Genomic DNA, 13,364 nt, shown 5'->3' with positions numbered 1-13,364 from the left:
CAATGAAGATTGCTAATGTGGAGAGGAGGTAAAGCAGTGAGCTCATGAAGAATGTAAGAGATGGGTCAAAGTCACATGAATGAGCACTAGGAGGTGACTAAGTGTAATGGGCCGTGTTCGGACTGAGATAAACCCAAGCCAGGTGCCAAAGCCTTCGGATTTAGCATATGACGCTGATGAGGACAGCTAGAAGCTGGCAGAACTAGATGGTAAGCACACTGGCAAAGCTTAGATTGCTTTTTACCCATAAGTCTCCTCTAGCTCTCTCTCTTTCTATAGAGAGAGTCTATAGATAATTATACAGAGTCTGAGGCTAGGATACGATTCTTAAAGGAAGAGTCAAGATATAGGCCAACACAGTAGCTAACACACTCACACTTAGTATATATACAGTAAGTGTTTATTGCATGATTCTGTGAAATCCTATGTTAAGTCCACATATGAGTCCATTAAACTGTTTAGATTTTGCCAAATCACAAAGCAAAGACTGCTTAACCATTAGACCAGATACAAATCTTGCTTGTTATAAAGTTCGGAATTTTAAGATGCCCAAACCTTCCTTCCAAAGCACAAATGCTAGTTGCATTTTGGTATTTTCCTTCATGCACAAATTTAGCAAATATTCATTGAACAACAACTATGTACCAGCACTGTTCCATACATTGGAAAAATAGTGGAGGAAAAGGCAAACAAGGTCCCAGCTCAGGGAGTTAAATTCCAGTGGGAGAAAAACAGTCAGCATATAAAACTATATGGAGGAAGGCTGTGGTGAAATTAAATAGGTAGAGAGTAATCAGGAGTCCTGGAATGCCATGATTTTATATAAGACAGTCAGAGAGAAGACCTCTGACAAGGTGACATTCAGCTGAGACATGATGGAGAAGAAGGAGTCAGCCATGTGAAGATTGGGAGGTATTCCAGGTAAACAGGTGGTGTAAAGGCCCAATGGGAAGATCAAGTTCAACAGAGAAGGACAGAAACAAGATCAATATGTCTGTACTAGTCTAGTAAGAAAAGCATATCTTTTCCCAAAATGTTTCATGTTTTAGCATGAATATGATCATAGTGTATATTCAATTTTTAAGGACTACATAGTGGTTAAAAACAGACTCTGGAGGGGCACTGCTAGCATTTAAATCCTGGCACCTCCTTTTCTACCTATGTTACCTTGGGAAAGCTCACCTAACCATTCTGGCATATTCTCTTACCTGTAACATGGTAATAATAATAATACCTACTGGGCTTCCGTGGTAGCGCAGTGGTTAAGAATCCACCTGCCAGTGCAGGGGACGTGGGTTTGAGCCCTGGTCCAGGAAGATCCCACATGCAGCGGGGCAACTAAGCCCGTGCGCCACAACTACTGAGCCTGCGCTCTAAAGCCTGTGAGCCACAATTACTGAGCCCACATGCCACAACTACTGAAGCCCATGCCCCTAGAGCCTGTGCTCCGCAACAAGAGAAGCCACTGCCATGAGAAGCCCACACACCGCAACAAAGAGTAGCCCCTGCTCACCACAACTAGAGAAAGCCCACACACAGCAACAAAGACCCAGCGCAGCCAAAAATAAATAAATAAATTTATTTAAAAAAATAATAATACCTACTTCATACAGGTATTATAAGAATTAAAAGAATTGATAGCCATAAAACACATAAGAAGTGTTTGGCCCATAAAAAGTGCTTCTTATATAAAATCATATTCCATCTTTTTTTCCTGACTGCATTACGTGGGAGAGATAATCTTTTTTGTTATATATGTTTATTGGTTCTGAGTGTCCCATAATTCAATTAACTGTAGAAGCAGGTTTTTCTTAATTTTTCTATGTCATAAATCACTCAACAATGAACATTATTATTGTGCCTTGAGATTTTCCACAGCCGTGATGACCTGGGTGGCAGATTATGGGAAAACAGTAAAAATATTTCAGTATCTGAAGCATCCATAAGAGCCATGCTCATCTTGATAAGTTTTTCCTGAGATTACTACCAAATAACCAAGGAAAGCTATGCTATCAATTGCCATCTTGCCAGCCGAATTTATCCTGAAGGAAAGTTATGCTTGGCCTGTATAATGTTTCCAAAAAAATTTTTATTGAGTTGCCAAAAATCAAAAAATCTCACAATTTACTATTAAAAAAACCCATATTTCTGGCTTCTTCTGAAAAATAATTTATTTCTTTTAAACCGATAGAACATAGTGGCTCTGAGGCAACAATTGTGGACAGATTTCTTATAAAATTTTTGCCATTTTTCCATAATTTTATGCTTTAACCTAAAGTTCATACTGTTAACATTGTCTAAATATATTATAAGCTTTTTACACTAAAATTTTAAAGTATTCTATTGAAAATGGCTTGAGGAAACTGAATTTCTCTATAGGAAAACCTAGAGTAGCTCAGAACATATGAAAATAGTTGGAGTCTTTGAAATGTGGCTTAACTTTCTTTAAAAATAGTAAAAAAATCTCCCAAGCAGGTAAGTTTTTGTTTAATGTTTGGAGTTTTGCAAATTTAAAGTTATGTAAGTGTGATTCACTTGAACTAAATAAAAATATGAAGAGGCAAATACAGAGGATATTCCTATTAACTGATTATTATGAATTACTGAAGTAAAAACAGCTTTTCACTAACATACACATTGTATTGTGTGAAAGGAGGCACACACCATAATCTATTTGATCTAAATTAAATTTACTAAATACAAATACACCTTATACTTATGTGTATAGACTTAAAGTCTGAAAAATGAATTTCTAAAAGGCATACAGTTGGCACTTAATATTTATTAAATTTGTTTTTTCTTTTTTTCAGCTCTATTGAGATATAATTGGCAATTAATAATGTGTAAGTTTAAGGCATGAAATGTGGTGATTTGATATACAGATATACTGTGAAATGATTACCACACTAAGGTTAGTTAGTAACATTCATCACCTCACATAGTTACCTTTTTGTGTGGTTCTAACATTTAAGATCTACTCTCTTAGCAATTTTCAACTATACAGTAAAGTGTTAACTATAGTCACCATGCTGTATATTCGATCCCCAGAACTTATTCATCTTAAAACTGAAAGTCTGTACCCTTTGACAAATATCTTCCAATTACCCCAGTGCCTGGTAACCTGCCTGTTTCTATGAATTATACTTTAGATTCCACATAAAAGTGAAATCATGCAGAATTTGTCTCCTGTCTAACTTACGTGTGTGTGTATATATATATATATATATATATATATACACACACACACACATAATATAAAACATTATATTATATAAAACATTTTGTTTATCCATTCATCCATTGATGGATTGATGGACACAGGTCATTTCCATGTTTTGGCTATTGTACATAATGCTGCAATGAACATGACGGTGAGGATATCTATTTGAAACTGGAAAAAAGATAAGAAAGTCTTTATACCATAAATATATAGCTGCTAAGTCAATAAAGCTTTATTTTTTCTGACATGCATCTCCAGTGTTGTGTGCTTTTTATTCTTATTGCATTTTCGTTTGCAGAAAACTGGGCACAAACCAGAAAGTGTGGATTTGTGTGGGGCATATATCGAATGGGCCAAAGAAAAATCAAGCAGAAAGAATGTCTTTCAGGTAAGAATGCTACATAGATTCAAATTATTCCTATTCCTTCTAAATCTGAGCTCTCTTGGGTAATCAAAACAAGACTACCTTGTTACGATGTTTTCATGTGCATGAACTAGTTGTGTAGAGGTCATTGTGAAAAACCTGGCTTCTCTTCCTTGTTGAATTTTGGTTGTTTTGTTGTTTTTCCCTGGTGACTGCTTGCTATCTAAACACAAAATATATGTTGTGTGGTGATTAATTATATACCCGAAAGTCATTGAATTTTGCAGTGTGTTTGATAGCTGTTTGTGGTTCAAACCTAGAATGCTTGGCTTAAATAGATTTAATGTAGGACTTTCAGATGTAAACAAAGTCAGATTTGCTAATTATGATAAACTATTTGCATTCACTGCCATTCCTGCTTTCCAGTCATAAATTATATTTACCAGTGTAACTTGGGGGATGGAGAGAGCTGAACAGTTATAAAAATTGGATTTTTCATATTGTATAATTTAATTTTTTGGAAAAAAATAACTGTGATTAATAATTTCAATCATGTTCCTTTGAATGGAAAGCACCAGATGAAATCCTTGAAAGAAAGGAAATGGGAAAACTTAATATTTCACATATGATGTTACTGAAATCCCTTTGGCAATTAATAACTTCAGATTATGGAAGTTGATCTTTTTCTATATTTACATGACATTTAATTTATATCTCCAAAGTAACCAATAACTTTATAGTATATTTTAGAATTTATATCATTTAGTAGGAACTAGATTATCATAATTATTGTATCAAATGTCTTCTGAGACCATTTTAGCCCTTGAAGAAAAGTCAATTCTGTTCTTAAATGTATCACTAAAATTAATGTATTCAGTCTTATAGAAGTATAGGTAGGTGACATTTCTTATCTGAACTCTCACTGGGACGAAAAAACTGATTTTCAGTTTGTTTTTGCATTTTCCAAATGCTCAATGAGTTCTAGCCAAATAATTTGGACTTATGTTAATTAAAAAAACAAAACAAAACAACATGAAAAAACACTTTTAACATATTATGGAATAACTTATTTTTCTGATTATAGTTGAATTCTATTTAGGTATTCATTTTTATATGGTAGAGGTTTTTTTGTTTTTCTTTTTCTTTTTAACCAAAAATGAGGAAGAAAGAAAGAAAGGAAGGAAAGAAGAAAACCAAAAAAAAGAAATAAAGAAAACTAAACATACTTGCCAAGAAATCAAAGGACTAAAGCCCAAAGTGATTAGAAGGTGAACTTACAGAATCAAGAAGTAAAATTAAATTTTTTTTTAAAGTGAGGAATTGTAGATCAGTGATATACTCTGTCTCCCAATCTCTTGCTTTTTTTTTTTTTTTTATTCTGCTATAAATAAGAAAAATTAGGGGCTATAATCCTAGCCTCTGTGACAACCTAGATAATCAGTATGGCTAGTTCTGAACAGGGTAGGGTGAGCTAAGTGGTTTAGTTTTATTATGTATTGTGAGTTTAGCAACCTAATCATCAATGTTATAAAATAAAGACATTATAAAAAACAAAACAAAACAAAAATAAAGACATTAAAATTTGACACTGACATAATTCTTGAATAGTAGAAACCCTCGGAGTTGAACTAAGGAAGACTTTTTCAGTTCCTTCTGTTAACCTTATGAAGAGTTAAGTTAGATCACAAATGAGGATGATAATCAAATATATATGATGTGTACAGGGCTGCGAATATGGAAGAAAATATTTAAGTATAATTTTACATAGCTGTGAATATAATATTCATAGATGTATATTTAAACCAATACATTGATAATATGTTATCATCCTAACCTTTTCGGGGTGTGACTGCCTCTGTTATAATATTTTACTCATTTTTCTTATTTCTTAATGTAGGTACTTCCAAAGATATTAAAACTATTCTCACTTTTGGTAGCTTTTTGGAGGTGAAAATCTTGCCAGTTAGCTTTGTTTGTAAGATACCTGAGCAGTTCATGGGACTTCAGTTTTCTTACATCCAGTTTATCTTTTTTTGTCTTGTACCCTTTAGTTTAGAGAAACAAGAGGTGATGATAAGGATGTTGCAAATAATAAAACTAAAGAAAGATTCAGGTTTAATTTCCTGCTTCATTCTTTTTGGGGTGAATCATGTGGTTTTCTTGTCATGCTGAAATCTTTTCATCATCTAAACATATGAGCTTAGGTAAAATTGACTAATACGTATCCATAGTGAAAGTAAGCGTTTCAAGAGGAACAATATAGATAGCTTTTATAGTTCTGTTAACAAAAAAGCATCGGGAAGGATTTGTCAGAGAGCTAGCTCTAGATGGCTTGCATCGATATTTGATTAGGTACATTAGCTGCAATAACTCTCAAATGATCAGAATAAACATGATTATATCTCAAAAACATGGTATTAAGGTATTGTTGGGTATCTGAGTGTGTGTGTTCAAGGGTTTCATTACCTACAGGATAATGAAGTATTTCTTCCTCAGTGAAAAAGACCATCACAGTTTTAGCCGATATGCTACATCAGAAATAGCTTTAGAATACCAAGTTTGAATTAGGCATGGTGTTCAATCTCAGTCTATGAATTATAGATTACAGATAGCAAACGACTATTGAGATTTTTGGTTCAAGAAAAATCAAGGAAAAGCAAAATTAGAAATAATTTAAAATTTGAAATCTGTCTTTAAAAAGTTGATGGATTAGCAGTTATATACCACGTAATTACAATGTCTCTAGAGAAGTTGAACTTAAAATGAAGAGGAAAACAAACAAACATGTGCCTGAGATATGCTTGAAAGACTCAGAAGCAAACATTTATGACACAAAAAAATGGAAGGATTTCATTTGTTTCCTTTGTATATGTCATTTGGACACTTGAGTTCATTTTCTTTTTGCATTAAAAGTCAAATTTTCTTTATAGTCAAAGTCTTATTAAACTCTTGATGGAGAGTCAATCTTATTTGATTGGTACATAGTAACATAACTGTGCCAGCATTAATTAATTAGGTTTTGTATTCAACTATTCTCAGTAATTCAGAATGATGCTCACTGGCTGAGTTCAAGAACATCTACCTATTTTAGAGCAGTTTTTGACATAAGTAGCTTTAATAATAAATCATATATTAAAGATATTTAGCAACTTCTATAATATATATATGTAAAGTAGACATAGACAAGTCATAATATGTGTTTAAAGTATAAATGTACATACATGTATGCATATATGATGTATGTGTCAACGTATATACCCACATGTAATAGCTTGACGTTAAGAAATAGAATGGTCCTTTCCACACACATACGCTACCAACACTGAAAGACATATTGTATTTATTATAAAGGTCATACACACTCTAAGTTAAACTAGTAAATGTTCATTGCTGCTAACTTTTGTTCAATTCTGCATTTAGCATAATTGTCAAGGACCATCACAAGTTTGATGTAGCTTGAGAAAGCATTTAGCAACCGAGTAAATTGTAATGAAATGTGGTACGAGTTTTCTTAGTTAAGAGCAACCCTAGGTCTTCATCAGGGAAAGAGTGAATAAAAAGATTTATGTTCAAATCACATGTTTTAAGCATTTCTGCTAAGTGCTAGTTTGCTCTTTGGTGTTTAGCCTGAAATTTAAAGCACTGAGGATTAAAAGGATTACAACATAATCTTAAATAATCCTAAATGTCATTTACAGAGAGATACTTGTAATAACTAAATAAAACCATGTGAAAGGATGGCAGTATTGTCAGGCAGCATCTGTAACATAAGCAGTGCTTCTGTCACCTTCTCTTTCCTCATGGATACGTCAGGCATTTACAAAGCTTTTCAATAGAAGTCCAGTTGAGAAAATGGTTGTAAAATAATTTATAACAATCAGTAATTTTTAAACATCTACTATCTTTTTGTTTCAAAGTTGAAGGAAAAGTTTCACTCAGGTTTCCTTCCTTCCTTTGAACATAAGGCTCTCTGAGCTAAACATTTTTGAAAGTCTGGGGAAAAGGAGTTCATGATATGGCTATCAAATAAATAGATGACACACCTCTAAAACATTCCCAGCCTCCAAGAAGCTGCCCTCTTATTAAATATATGATGGTCCCAAGCACTGTAATTAATTCCATGCCTTTTAATTTAGCACTAAAATATTCTTTACTCCTGTCATGTAAATTAGTTTTGCCTCCTCAAAGAATATACGAAGATAGAGACTATATCCCATACTGCATTTTTAAACCAGAAGACTGGAAACCTTCTAACCAATTCAGTGGTTACTGCTAAGGCTAAAATTGCATTGTTTCAGTTAAAAAAAAAAAAAAAAGAAAAATTCATTGTCATAAAAAAATTTTAAGAAATTGTGTCCACAATATAGGCTCTATATTCCAAGATGATTTCTGGAGTGTCATCTCTAGTCACTTTTTAAAATGGGGGTTAAGAATAAGAAAAATACTATCTGTTTTCTTGGTCATTTTCATTACAACAGTAGTTGATTACTCATTTGAAATAATTTAACCTTTTCTCAGAGCCAGATGGTGACTAGGCCTCAGTTTTTCTGAGTTTCCTTTCAAATAAAATTTTCAAAAAATTTCACCCATGAACATGCAGCAGGCTCATCTACAGATTACGTGATTTAAATAAGATAATTCTACTATTAATGAATTATGGTTGATTAGAACTGTATCGATTGCCTGCCTTAAAGGCAGAAAAAAATTAAATGACTCAAGAAGATGAAAGTCTATTTTTTTTCCTCTCACCAACCAATTTATAACCTCAACAAAAACCATGGCCAAATTTCTTGGATTTGAGATTCTTTTTTTTTTTTTTTTTTTGCATTACACGGGCTCATTTTTAACGTATAAAAATATCTCAAGGAAGCCAATTCTGTCCCTAAAAGTAAATCTCGGAATAGATTTATCATTAGTTGTATTTCTTTTCTGACTTTGGATGGAGTCTTCTGACTATAATGTATATTAAACATATTCATGTAATATTTTCCATGGATATGCTTTACATTTAAACATAATTTGATAGCTCTTCCTGATCTGAATATGTCTTAGCTTAAAATCTTTAAGTACTACTTAAGTTTATTAATGCGAAGATAATTTAATAACATCTTGGAAAATGTCATTTTAAGCCAAAAGGAAAACTACTGGTATTTTGCTTTTATCCATTTCCTTCTGTTAAAAGTGATGGTTTAAAATAAATCTGAGCTTTTATCAATTTTCTCTTTCATTTTTCAATGCTTGTAGTTAGACTAAATGCAAAAGGATGATTCTTCACATTCATATATGCATTAGATTTCGAGTAAAGCTGGTTTCACTTTGGAGAATTACTCACAGTATCTTAAAAGGCATGGCATTAAAAATAAACCAGAATAAGAGCAGCATTAATGTCTAATACAGTTGGTTTTTTAGTTTTTTCTTGTCCCCAATCATTTTATCTACTTATTAGATATTCATCCATCATTCAGAAGGTTCAGTGGAGAGAGCACAAGAGTCTGGGGACGTGTGTTCCAGTTTTGGCGATGTCAGTTGTAACTTTATGTAGAACCCAGGGTAGGATCCCTCCTCCAGCTTACAGTTTTTCACAGCAAAGAAATAAGAGAGAAGCCTTTAACTCACCTGCCTCCCATCTGTGTTAAGGTTAAAGTGAAACAGCCCTGTATTTGAAAGCAACTCCAAAGGACTGATTTTTAACATAAATAAGATGGGGTTGTATTCATCTTCTAACCACATCATCTCACAGTACTTTGAGAACAATTCCAGATGTGGATTTTGGAAGAAAATGGGTAGGAGAGGTATGCCTCTGTGAAATGCAATTCAGGGTCTCTGTACTCTCTGTACTACCTTATGAACTTAACCAAGAGACTAAGATTAAATATACCGTTGAAAATCTGTTCATTCATTGTCTAAGGATATGTGTCCTCAAACATTACTGAAATTATTTTTAATATCCTAGTCTATAAGTAAATAGTATAATTAATGTAATATCTAATCAATACAGGTTATTTAATTAATGTCATATCCCAGTAAACACTTTAAGAAAAGCATTTTGCCCTGAAAGCCTCTACCAAGCTATTGAGAGCATCTTGCAAAAGGGAACTTAGAGACAAGTGCAGCTACTATGCCCCCAAATGAGAGACAACAGTAACTCTTTTTATTCCCCTCCTTAGATATCAGGACAACACTTTTTTTCTGATTGAAGGGGAAGGGATATTATTTTGATGATTTTGGCTTCATTTTTACCAGTGGGATTTCACAGAAGAATTTTGATGAATGGAATGATATAATTTTTTTATAATTGGGGATTTGATTTAGGAATATTAACATTAAGGGTGTATATAAGACTTACTGCAAAGGAGAGAGCCTGGAGACAGGAAATAAAATTGATTGCAGAAATCTAAGGTGAGACCCAAAGAGCATGTTAGCCTGACTGATGAAAAGAGAAACAGAAACAAGTCCTTGTTTCTTGTACACCCCTCAAATGAAGAACATGCCTGTTTGTTCAGACCATGTTACTTGGAAACCACTGTCTTTTTTCTGGTTCAACTTTTGAGAAGTAATAAAGATCTCTGTAAAAAAACAGGTATAATCTCAAGTATAGAATTAAGATACTGATACCTTGGGTGTATTATCAAATAAAACAATAGAAAGCTTATGTTGCCTGGTGATTCCATGAAGCATGGTAGTCTGTGAGGATATGGTCTCATTTGCACAGCTTCTTTATTATACTAACTACCAAAGGACACAATGCTACCTCACTGTCTTCTACCTTACTGTCTTCATTTGTTTTTAAACTATCATCAAAGCAGAATGCTACTGGATGACAGTAAAGATTGACAATAGCCATACTAGTACCTTTTAGTCCCAAATTAGCCAAGAGAACCAAGATTTTAAGGTTCCAAAATAAAATAAAATTAATCAAAATTAAAAATATAAAGAAAAAAAAGAGAAAATGTCAACTTGTCTTCTTTTACTTCTAATATTTTAGCAGAAGAATGGATGTGTGTTACCTAATGGGCTTATGTCACTGGTTAGCTCACTTCACATCGCCTTCTGGAATAGCTGGCTCCGTGTGTGCTCAAAGATAAGAGTTGTCCATTTGGAATAAATTCTGGATTTTAGTTTGACACCAGGCTAAATGCAACATGCCATTCTTCATTTATTGACATCATGATGTAAATCCTCTCCTCTTATGGAACACACTCTGTTTCTTGATGTTTTGGTAGAACTGGTGTGTTGGTCACTGAGCCGTACATGGGCTAACAGTGCATTTCCCCAGAGTGAGGCTAGCTGAGTTATGTGGGATCAAACCTGGGCCTTCATAACACCCACCTGAGCAAAAGCCACCACTGCCAATGGGGGATTTCACGGCATCAAAGTAGAATCATCAAGTGTTATGGTTTTGTAATTTTTGTAATTTGTAATTTTGTAATTTTCCTCTTGTAAAGTACAAAAGATATTACACTGATGCTAGCAAGACAACATTCAAACCAGTTTATTCCTTTTTCATATCTGTTTCAAAATTCTTATTTTATATTTTAAAGGAGAACAACTGTGTTTATTTCATGATGAATATGATTTCTTTTAATAGTAAACAGGCTTTTTCTAGAAAAAGGAACGATTTAATCCCTAAAGCTGGTAAATAATAGATGGGGCCAATAAATGGTATGACATTTTATAGCTTGTCCATGAGGGTGACACAGGGTGAAATAAAATTGAGTGGTTTTGGATAATATAGGATCACTGGCAGAGATATAGTTGATGCCATTCAGTTTTTAGAAACATAAGGTAATGAGGCTGGACCTGAAAGCAAGGGAAAAAAATATATATTCACAGCATTTATATGCCACAAGTCACTGAGCAGGGAAAAATCTGGGCAGTGGTGAGCAAAACTCTCAAACCTCAAAGCAGTGTTTAAAGCAGTATAAGAAAACAACAAAGCAAGCATCCATAACAAAGGTATGAAATGTACACAAGAAAAAAAATAAGTTTAAAATTAAAGGGAAATGCCAGCATTCATACAGAACTGGAGAGGCCACTTATAGAATCTATGCAGCCTCTCAATATATGAGTTAAATATGTTACTAAAATTTAGTAGAAAGTAAATATTCAAGAGCAAGGCTGTAAACACTGCAGGACAGTTAAGGATTCTCGGTATTTGAAAAGGAGAGGAGGCTGTTTTTTTATCTTGACAGAATGTTGAGAAATGATCTAAGAGAAACGATGAAATGAAATGCCTGATGGTGGGGAAAGATCAGGAAGGAAGCTGTTTAAACTCTTTTCAGATAACAGATCAGTATGAGGTGATTTGACCAAGGGAGGCACATTCACTTGGAGGCTTTAGATGAATTTCTTTTTAGTAGAGAGCTATTAGATCCTTGGCCTTCATCCCACCACTTTGCCTAACATTTTATTTCCAGCACTGGGAGAAATTCTAAGTCTGACTTCCTTGGTGAACATGTGCAAACCAAAAAAAATTTACAGTGGAGAAGTTAACAAATGCTGCAAACAGCCCAAAAAGGGGAAGAAACATTGATATTGAGGATTCCCTTTCTGAGTAATATAGACCTTGATAGTTTTTAGAGATTTTTTTTAAAACTTGAATTTAAACAGTGCTTCATTTTTCAAAATTCTCACACCCATGATCAAGTAGAGGAGAAGCTTCTGATATTTGAGCTCTGTGATAGATTTGAAATCAATTCGTGGGAAGGGAGGTTATGAACACACTCTTTTGATGTGTAGGATGACTGATGAGGGTGGCAGGAAATTATGTGAAACCCTTCTCTTTTGACAGCTACACTGGAACATTTACAACCACAGATGTTATTTGTCCATCAGAAAGGAAAATATTTGTTTCAAGCCACAGGCATTTTCTACCACGATATCAAAATGAAATTCAACAACAATTTAATGTTTAATGTGTAAGAAAATAAATATTTTCGGGGGGCCCAAATTCTAGAAAGCAAATAGATCCCACAAAATATAACTAGTGACATGAAAAAAATAGCTGGCCTCATTACGAACAAATCTGTCCTTTTGCTAAAGTAAGGATTGTTCTATTATTAACATAGGAAATCTTAGATGGACTGCACATAATGCCGCATTATTCATAAAAGCATTGCTGCCATCTGGTGGCTAGTTGGCATTTCAACACTGACTTTGCTGATTTGATTTGGCTGGGTGCTCTGGAGAGGTATTCAAAGGAGGTCTCTATTTATGTTGTTACGCTTAAACCTGAAATCCCATGGCCCTAGATGTTATTCATCTGATGGCAGTCCTTTCTCTCTGTCCTGTCATAGAATGGAGGATTCAGGGGAGGCAATGACACACTTGTGTAATTTTTGTCCTGAACATGAAAGTATATTTTCCATGACTTATCTAAGGAAGTTATTCTTGGCTGTTATTGACTGATGAATTTTATCAACACTCATTTCTGTTAGAAAATAAATATGTAGTCAAATATTAGGAAGATTTATTGAATCTAAAGATATACTATATTGCTTAAATAAGAATATATGTGAGATGTTGTAATCCCTCTTTTGGATCTAAGCATGAATTTTTTTTAAGTTACCACTTACTGAGCTTGATTTTGGAAATAACATAATTTACAGCGTCAAAAGAGAGAAATGTGTAGGGCTTCATAAAATTCAAGATTTCTTCCCAGTCATTCAATTGTTATATTGAAGAAATCTGATTAATTGCTAATGACTCAGAGACTTACGAAGTCATCTTTCTTCATGGATTTACAAGTTAAATGACAAATATTCAGCTCATGCTGCACTT

General features: G+C 33.7%; 1 protein-coding gene across 1 annotated transcript in view; it reads left to right on the top strand.

Annotated features, from left to right (window-relative positions):
- The window catches only part of ARHGAP15 (Rho GTPase activating protein 15), a 621,892-nt gene that overhangs the window by 126,046 nt on the left and 482,482 nt on the right, over window positions 1-13,364 (top strand). Inside the window, exon 6 of the mRNA XM_082658330.1 lies at window positions 3,519-3,608. Within this exon, the coding sequence (XP_082514456.1) occupies window positions 3,519-3,608 (90 nt within the window). The remainder of the gene's footprint in view (window positions 1-3,518; window positions 3,609-13,364) is intronic.

This window comes from Grampus griseus, assembly GCF_964374135.1.
Source record: "Grampus griseus genome assembly, chromosome: 7".
In the NCBI taxonomy this organism is placed as follows: Eukaryota; Metazoa; Chordata; class Mammalia; order Artiodactyla; family Delphinidae; genus Grampus; species Grampus griseus.
The sequence above is the reverse complement of the archived record's forward strand: the minus strand, read 5'-3'. Positions and strand labels throughout refer to the sequence as shown.